At 51.7% G+C, this 9,581-nt stretch overlaps 1 protein-coding gene across 1 annotated transcript; it reads right to left on the reverse strand.

The window, feature by feature from the left end:
* Window positions 1-1,248: 1,248 nt before the first annotated feature.
* On the reverse strand, window positions 1,249-2,163 carry LOC136996105 (olfactory receptor 14C36-like). The gene has a single exon (XM_067317097.1). It carries the CDS (start codon window positions 2,161-2,163, stop codon window positions 1,249-1,251), a length of 915 nt encoding a protein of 304 aa, XP_067173198.1.
* Between the last annotated feature and the right edge of the window lie 7,418 nt (window positions 2,164-9,581).

The raw sequence follows: 9,581 nt of genomic DNA on the forward strand, positions 1-9,581 counted from the left end.
AGCTCCTTGTGGGAGAAATCTTCACAGCCCTTGACACAGTAAATACCCTGGCTGCAGGGCAATGTTACTTAGATTCCTGGAGTGATCTTCCAAACGCATCCCATCCCATGGCTGGCAGGTTTTTTTAAGGATTGCTCTCCCGGTTCCTCCAGTGCATAGTCAGAGGAGGAGATGCTTCAGAGCAGGCATTCTCTGCCACACTGTCACAGGGACAGGGCATCCTGCTCCTTTCTTGCAGGGATGGCTGCAGGGGTGTGAAGCCAAGAAGAGCACACATCTGCCAGGACTGTACTTCAGAGCAGTGTCCCTATGACCCGGGGTGCTGTGTGCCCAGGGCAGTGACTCTGCCTCCTGTGAGGGTCAGCACTCAGCCTGCCTGGGGAACTCCCCATAGTACTGCAGGGAGAAGCTCTGGGTGCGAGGAGTAAACCCCATCAGGGCAGGTTCATTCTCCTGCTGAGAGGGTGCTGTGTGAGTCAGGGCTGCTCACAGCTCTAGCTCACCCTCAGAACATGTCTGGACGGGACTTTTCAAGAGGACACTCATGGCAGGCTTACCTAAAAGGCAAGGCACTCTCCTGAGGCTCAGATTTTGTTTCATATCTTTGGCAGGGAACAAAATGAAAAGGATGTTTTAGGCTTAGACAACTGAAGGAGAGTTCTGCAGTGTTACTGTGAGGGATCAATAGGCCCACAGACTTTGTCCAGACTCTCCTCCTTTCCACTCTCACTGTGCTTGGAGTGTTGGAACGCTGTAGAGGGAAGGAACCAGCTGCCACCCTCACAGGAGAGGGGTGTGAGATCATACCCTAACTGTGGCCACAGGAGCTGAGCTCTCCTAACGGACATGGGACCCATGCTCTGGCCACGCCTGTACTCGTCTGAGCCTGACTCTGTGCCCCTGAGCTCCCTTGGTGACTGCACCAAAAGAGACACTGCAAAGGGAAACTCTCCTCATTGCACTGAAGGCATCCAAGGAGCTCAGACTAGCGGGCTTGGAGGTTCTCCCATCTCTGCTGATGAAGGCGGAAGCCTGGCTTCCTGCTTCAGCACGGTCTCTCGATCAGATTCAAATGAGAGATTCCTGAGGACAAGTGGCACAAAGCAAAATATTTATTTCTTTTAGGAGAATGTAACAGAGAGAAGTAAGTAAGAAAGAAAGACATGAGCAACACCTAGCTATGTTGCCAAATACCCTGGGAATGAGGAGCAGATGCGCATGGGAGAGTTATTGGTGCTGACATTGTACCTACTGAACCAGTTTCCTCAGTGCGTCTTTGAGCTCCTTGTTCCTCATGCTGTAGATGAGAGGGTTCACTGCTGGAGGCACCACTGCATAGAGAACAGCCAGGACTAGATCCAGAGCTGGGGAGGAGAGGGAAGGGGGCTTCATGGCAGAAAATATTACAGTGCTGACAAACAGGGAGACCACAGCCAGGTGAGGCAGGCACATGGAAAAGGCTTTGTGTCGTCCCTGCTCAGAGGGGATCCTCAGCACAGCTGTGAAGATCTGCACATAGGACAGCACAATGAAAACAAAGCACCCAAAGCCTAAAGAAACACTAATTACCACTGCCCACACAACCCTGAGGTAGAAATCTGAGCAGGCAAGCTTGAGGACCCCTGGAACGTCACAGAAGAACTGGTCCACTGTGTTGCCTTGGCAGAGTGGTATTGAAAATGTTTTAGCAGTGTGCAGCACAGCATTGAGAAAACCACTGGCCCAGGCAGCTGCTGCCATTCTGACACAAGCTCTGCTGCCCATGATGGTCCCGTAGTGGAGGGGTTTGCAGATGGCAACAACGCGTTCATAGGCCATGACTGTGAGAAGAGAATACTCAGCCAAAAGGAAAAAGATAATGAGAAAGAGCTGGACAACACATCCTGAGTAGGAAATGGCCCTGGTATCCCACAGAGAATTGGACATGGATTTCAGGACAATGACGGAGATGGTGCCAAGGTCGAGGAGGGAGAGGTTGAGGAGGAAGAAGTACATGGGGGTGTGGAGGTGGTGGTCGCAGGCTACAGCTGTGATGATGAGGCCATTGCCCAGGAGGGCAGCCAGGTAGATGCCCAGGAAGAGCGAGAAGTGCAAGAGCTGCAGCTCCCGTGTGTCCGCAAATGCCAGGAGGAGGAACTCGTTGAGGAAGCTGCTGTTGGACATTTGCTCCTCTGCAGCACAGGGGACCTTCTAATGAAGAAGAGACATTGACAAGTTAGGACAGACTTCTCTGAGCAAAAATTTCTCATAACCTCCCCAAAACACACACACGTTACTTCTCCCCATGTCAGCAGCACCATCCTTGAGCTCCGTGGCTTGAGCTCTGCTTTGTGCTGGCTGAGTTTGCTGTGAGGAGCAGGGGACTCTGCCTGTGGACTCCAGAGGAGTCAGCCCTGACCTACAGCACTGCTGACATGGCAACAGGGGTGACTACACTGTTATATTCCCAGTTCCAGTCAGATTTCATCCACTCATAATGTTGAAGGCATTTTCAGCATCTTCACTCCCACTTCTAAATAATGTGGGGTCATGAACAGTTTTAAGGATTCTTTTTTTTCCTTTAGCTGATCCAGTCACACCTGAGGAGGATTCTTGGAGGTAGAAACCCTCAGCATTGCTGCTGCACTCAGAGTGAGCAGCTGTGATTCCAGAGAGGCAAAAGGATTGACTCTGGCTTGAGTGCAGAGGGAGCAGAGCTGGCCTGTCCATCTGCCTTGTTCACAGCTGCCCTGTGCTCGCACCTCGGAGGTGGAGGACAGTTGCACTCGTGTTACCCAAAAAATAAACGACACCGCAGAGAGCAGAGGAATGCACTTGCAAAGTGCCCATCAGCACTCTTTCTGAGGGGATGGGAGGCAGGTCTCAGCCCTCCCCTTCTAGCCAGCAACACATCAGGCTCCTTCCAGCTGCCCACATCCAGCCACCCAGCAGCATGTCTCAGCGTGGCCTCAATATCTAGGTGGCTTCTTCCTGGGGCACCTAGATAACACACAGATGCAATGGGAGAGCTGTGTCCTTGTGGAGGGCAGCTTGCAGCCCAGCCAGACACCCCAGGGAAATGGCGGAATGTCCGAAGGATGGGGTGTCCTGAAGGGAGAGTTGGCTCATTCCCAGACCCCCACACTGCATTGCCCGGAGCCCCACAGGTTAGAGAGGCATTTGGGCACCTCACTGTCAAGGACATGTCTGCATGGCAGGACCCACAGGATCAGTGTCTGAACTGCATCAGAAACCCCCCTGCCCAGAGAGTCCAAGGGAAAGCACAAAGGCAGCATGGGCAGGTAGGAAACATGGAGCAATACCATGATATTTGTGGTGAGGGAGGCAGGGCCAGGGAGGGACAGAGGGGCACTCAGGAGTGTCTCCTCTCCTGGACGTCCGGCTGCTGAGGAAACGACTCCTGCCCTGGCCCCCCCAGCCTTGAGAGCAGAGGGCTGTGCTGGCTGGGGGAGGAGAGGAAGCGTTTACAGTTGATGGTTTCCTCTCACACTTTGAGCATGACTCTGCTGCCTGGAGCCGTCCCTGCAGGGAGCTGTTTCTCTGTCCCCACGTCTCTCCCCTCTCAGTGCTCACACCCCCCATCCCACTCGCTGGGTGCTCAGCTCTGCCCTGCAGAAACATCCCAGAGGCAGGACGTGGCCCAAGAGCACCTTGCTGAGGCTGGAAAGGTGACGCTGGCTCTGTCCTTAGGCTGAGGGGTGGATGAAGGCATTTGCTGAGTCCCTCCCAGAACTGATCCTCTCTCAGTGTCACTGTTTTGGAGCCTCCGTCCCCTGTCTAAACCAGACAGATCCAATCCCATTTCACTCCACCCAAACAGAAAAGAACTGAAAGCACAGGCTCATGACAGCTCCTTCTCTTCCAGGTATCCCCTGCCTTGGCATTCCTGTTGAAAAGTCACCTCCAGATATGTTCCCCAGTCCTGACCCACACAGCAGCTTCTCAATGGGAGAAAGTACCTGCCCTGACGGGGATCTCCTCTCACCCAGAGCTTCTCCCCGCAGTGCTGTGGGGAGCTCCCCAGGCAGGCTGAGTGCTGCCCCTTGCAGGCAGCAGAGTCACTGTCCCGGACACACAGCACCCTGGGGCACAGGGATACTGCTCTGAAGTACAGCCCTGGGCAGACCTGGGTGGACATCGAGGTTCCACACCCCAGCAGCCATCCCTGGAAGAAAGGAGCAGGATGCCCTGTCCCTCTGAATGTGTGGCTGGGAATCCTTGCTCTGAAGCATCTCCCCATCCTGGGATAGCAATCTTTGAAAAAGCAGTCATACCCTGGACTGGGTTCAGGAGACGCCTCCAGGAACCACAGTAGCATTGCCCTGCGGTCAGAGACTTACTGTGTCAGGGGCTGTGAGGATTTCTGCCACAATGACCTCTCCTCTCTCCTCCCACTCCACACTGCCTTTCACTTCTCGCTGCCTTGTCTCATCTCATGTCAGCAGCAGCAGGTAGTGCCCGGAACCCTGCTGCTCTTTGCAGAGGAGCTGCGCCTGGACACAGCTATCTTTGGGCAGTGCTGCCCAGTTGCCATGAGCTCCCTCCATCTCAGGAGCCTGGCCCCTCTCAGGAGCAGAGGCCCAGCTGAAGACATGAATTTCTCTGTCCCGTGTGCTGCATCCTCCTGGGAAATGTTCCCTGAAGTAGACTGAAATAACCAGCTATTGTCCTTTTCTAAAGAGTGGAGAGAGACTGATTCCAGCATTGCAATTTATTTCCTCAGAAGATGATTATCTATGATAGGTGGAAATGTCCCATTCTGGAAGCCCTGATTCCCATCTCCTAACAAGGCAGGACACCTAGACAGGGACAAGAAGGGAATTCATGGACACATGGTTCAGATATTGATTCAGATGAATCAGTCTGGGCATCTCATGCTGATTCAGAAGGCCCTGGGATGTAGTGGGATACAGATCCCTCTCATGAACCCCACAAACTCACAGGAGGTGGGATTACCCTTCCCAGAATTGAAGTGAGAACAACATAGAGGTCTGCATGTGAGTTCCTTGTCTAAGCTGCCATTGTAATCACTGCAGATGGAGGATGAGAGTCAGCTGTTCACCCACAAACACCTGGGGAGAGTTGAAGAGACAGAGGTGGTCCCAGGCATGTGCCAATCTCTGGTTGCTCTGATGGAGCCACTATGAGACCCACATCCTTCTGGAGCACCAGTTGGGGGCCAGGTGGACAATTCCCTTGGCTATCTGAAATGACACTAGATGCCTACTACAACTAGAGCCCCACTCACTAGGAAGCCGAGACAGATGAAGATCCCAATGTTACAAACAGCTGTTGTAGTTCAGTGCAGACACTTGATTTCATGACATAGAAATAGGCCTGCAGGGCCATTTCAGATGCCTGCGGTGTCCAGCACAACTGCATGTCTCTAGCAGATACAACATGGGACCTAGAGGAAAACCATGCAGCTTTGGAGTGATTGCTGGGCAAGTGCCCCAGGGCATCTTGCCTTTCCTACATGTGCCCAGACAAATGACAAATTGCCTTTAGGGAAAGTCCACCCCATCTACATCCATGTGTGCTGCATAAATGGGAGGCACATCACAGCAACGTCTCTGCTCTAGTCCCTGCACTCTCAAACCCTTCTATCTCTCCTGCTCCCGAACCTCTTCTCACCCCACCAGATGATATGAACAGGGACTAGGCTAACAATGTCCACAGGGTGGCTGGATCACAGGCTGCCCAGGCCCAGGGACTTCTTCTGTGTCGCCCTGTCCTTCCTGGAGATTGGTTCAAGAAGTCTGTCGCAGGTGAAATGGTGCTGCAGAGTCAGCTCAGGCAGTCAACCCCTCTCCTGGCATTCCTGCACGGCCCAGCTCTGTTTCTCCTGGCCTTGGGCACTGCAGGCTTTGCTCTCCTAGTGGGAACCTCCTTTCACCATTACAGAGGAGCACAATGCCTAGTGCAGGACAACAATACAGTTGGGTAAATCATTCCTGACCCACCTGATTGCCTTCTGTGATAAAAGGCCTGCACTTGTGGAGGAGAAGAGAGTAGTAGATGTCCAGTAGACATTCAGATGGGCAAAAAGATGGCTGGATGATCAAGCTCAGAGGGGTTTCATGAATGGGTCATGCTTGACCAGGAAGCCAGGTAAAGCTGCGGTATGCAGGGGTGTACCCCACATCCTGTCCTCTTTGAAAGGCTCCTCAGCAGGGCAGAACAACACGTGCATCAGGACAGGCAGAGTCCTGACCGGCAGAGGAGTGACCCCAAGAAGAAGGCCTGGACATTATGAGGGGAGCCAGTGGTGCATGCTCACCACAAAGGAGGCCAGCTGCATACAGGACTGCTTTAGGAAGAGCGTGGCCACCCAGGCAAGGGCAGTTCTTATCCCCCTCCACTCAGCACTGCTGTGGCCACATGTCTGGAACAGTGTGTCCCAGTGTGGGCTGCCCAGTGCTGGAGGAATGGGGAGCAACTGGAGAGGGTCCAGAGGAGGTCTGCCCAGATGGCATTGGGGGCGTGAAGCACATGGCCCCTATGGAGAGGCTGAGGGACCTGGGCTGCTTTAGCCTGCTGAAGTGGAGGCTAAGGCCAATACAGTAGCCACCTGTGACTGCCTGTGACAGGGTGCTTTCAGAGATGATGGAGCTTTTCTTGGTAGTGGGAAGCCACATGAGAAGGGGAAAGAGCCACAAAGTGCATCTTGAGAGGTTCAGACTGCACTTCATGTAACAAGAATGTCACTCAAGGGTAGTGCTGTGGTGCAAGAGGACACCCAGAGGGACTCCGTGATCAGCCCCTTGCCTTTTGTTTCAAGGAGCAGCCAGAAAGGACAGAGGGACATCACTTGAGGTAGGAAGATCCCAGGGTGAGAGCAAGGTGGTGAAGCACATTGGGTGTCTACAGGCTTCAGGGAAACAGATGCAGGTTTGTGACAACGTAGGACAGCTTGTGTTGGAGATGACAGAGGGCAATGGCAAGGCTGAAAGTCTCACACAGATCTGAGGTCTTTGTCCCCTTTGCTATGGCTGGTGTCTCTGCTACTGAGGCCTATGAGAAGATCTCATTTCCTTAGAGCCATGTGGCCTTGCTGCCTCCTCACCTCCATGGAGCCCAGGAAGTGCCATATTGTTGTCCTGCATTAGGCATTGTGCTCCTCCCCACCCTGACACTCCCCCAAGGAAGAGCCCTGAGCAACATGTGAGGACAAGGATCACCCTACCCAGGGGCTGGCTGTCGGTCTTGGCCATTCTGCTTGATAACACACAGCAAGGTTGACTCGGCATCACAGCCACCCTCACATTGCCTTTGCCTACCTGCAATCAGGGCCTCCAACTTTCGGCTCTAATCAGCCCCTGGGGAGCCTTTGCTGATAATGACCCTCAGTGGGACATGTTAACGCTCCAGGAAACTTGGGGATTTGCTTCTGACATAAACTTCTTGAGAGGTTGCTTCAGTCTCCTCTCAGCATCTGAGGTTCATGGGCTCAGCACCAAAGACACCAGAGGGGTCATTAAGATGCAAAAACCCCTAAGGAGCCATGCCTCTCCCCATAATTTTCTTCAGCTCTTCAATTCTTGTGCTGTGGCTAATTGGAGAGGTTTCAGCAGTGTATTTACAAGAGGAAGATTTCAATGAGCACCAAAAAGAAAAAAAAAAAGGATTTCTGCTTTTAAAGGTTTCCTTATTTTTCAGCTTACATCCTAGAGTGATATCCACTTTCTCCAACTGATATTGATCCAGAGCGTCTCCTAATGAAGTCTGGACATGTAGGAAAAGCAGCATCCTGGAGGTCAGACATCCATGGAAAATATTCCTCCCCACCTCCCCAGCCCTGTCATTTCCCTCATCAGCCACTGGGAACTTAGATCAGTCTTGTTCAAATCTAACATTTTGCCACTCAAGGCTGGAGCTGAATGTTACAGCTCATGTGCACCAGTTCCCACCTGCTTTCCTTAGACAACTAGCTGCAAACAGGCACAGAAGGATTTGTCTTAATTGCGATCAGACACAAATAAACTTGATCCAGTGTCATAAGAAGTAAAATACACTCCTCAACTGTATGTCAAGTCCAAGGTGCCTCCAGTGAGGTCCACAGTCTACAAGGAATAGCCTTCCTTGAAAGGTTCTTCACAAATAGATAGGAAAGGCTGGAGGTACACACAATGAAGGAGTTGTTTGAAGAGACAATGAGACTGCTGAAAGACAAGGCAAGCTCCAGGCTCCCTGAAGCTCAAAGCAGCAGCTGGAGAATTGAGAGGTATCCGAATGACAAAGACTAAGGGGAGGAGGAAGACTGGAAAACTATGGAAAGTGCATGTGCCCAGACCGTCTGACACAAAGTTCACTGTAGAAATGATCACTGTAATCTGGGAATGTGGAAATAGGTGAAAGATTAGTGAGGTTAAAACCAAAGCATAACAGACAGAGCAACGGCAACACAAGTTAATGGGCAGATCAACATTTCTGCTCCTGAGATTCATGCCCTTCCTCAAAATTTCCATTACATCATCGTGGGAAAACACTGACATTTTATTAACATTATTCAGTCATTTCAGCTGACAAAAGTGGGCTCATATTTTTTTCTCATGTTGAGAACAGCTCTTCACCTTTCCAGGCAGAGCTCAGGTGTCCAACCACAAGCACCCAGTGCCACTTGGAGAGGCCCCAGTATCTCCGAGGCACCTGCCTGGGCCTGGCAGCTCTCACAGGAGACCTGCAGGAGACCAGAGCCCTCAGAGCTGCAGAAGGAGGCTGGGCAGAGGGCACCAGGGCACCTGCAATGGCACCAGCCACCCATGACCCTGTGCATCCCACCCCAGTTCTGAAAATCTCTTTCCTTTTCAGACAAAAAGATAATGCATAATCTCCCCAGAAGACCAGTATACAGAAACAGAACAAATCAAGAAAGACACTAAGAACACAAAAAAACCCTGGAAAGTATAAGAAAGCATTTCTTTGCTTTCAATCTTTGTCTTAATTTCTTTCTTGTTTCAGTTTTAATGTCCTTTTCTAAACTTTTCTGTTATAATCAGGCCTGCACCATTAAGCAAGATATTGTTGTGTCTCACACAGAGCCCGGTGCTCAGGAGACCACCCTCTGCCCATGGCTGTCCGTGCCGCTCTTCGCTCTTTGCACAGAGCACGTCGCATTCTGAGGCGTCGGGCTGTCTCGACTGGTGAGGAAAGCAGCGTGACCAGCTTCATCTTTTTTTGGGTGCCCAAATTGCACAAATCTCAACACACCTATGTTACCATGATGTTTTAAAGGAGTCCCTAAAACACCTGGCTACACTCCCTTTTCATTCCCTCCACAGTCAATGATGAAGTGCAACTTCATTTTGGGGGACAGCAGAGAGGAGGCAGATCTCACCCCATGCCAGACCCCATCAGTGCAGATGTCTCTGGCTAACCCAGCTGTCTGGACTTCCCTTTCGAGTCAATGGAGGGAAATAAGTTGTCTCAACTGAGTTGTTCTGAGATACATTTCCTAATGACAAGCTAAGGTCCTGCAGGAGACAGATCAAAAATTTCCAGCACCACATGGGAATACAGTTACCCCAGGGCATCTCAGGCAGCAACAGCCTCTCTATGTGGTCCAATGAATCAAGCCCCAA

Source organism: Apteryx mantelli, unplaced genomic scaffold, assembly GCF_036417845.1.
Source record: "Apteryx mantelli isolate bAptMan1 unplaced genomic scaffold, bAptMan1.hap1 HAP1_SCAFFOLD_20, whole genome shotgun sequence".
Taxonomy (NCBI): domain Eukaryota; kingdom Metazoa; phylum Chordata; class Aves; order Apterygiformes; family Apterygidae; genus Apteryx; species Apteryx mantelli.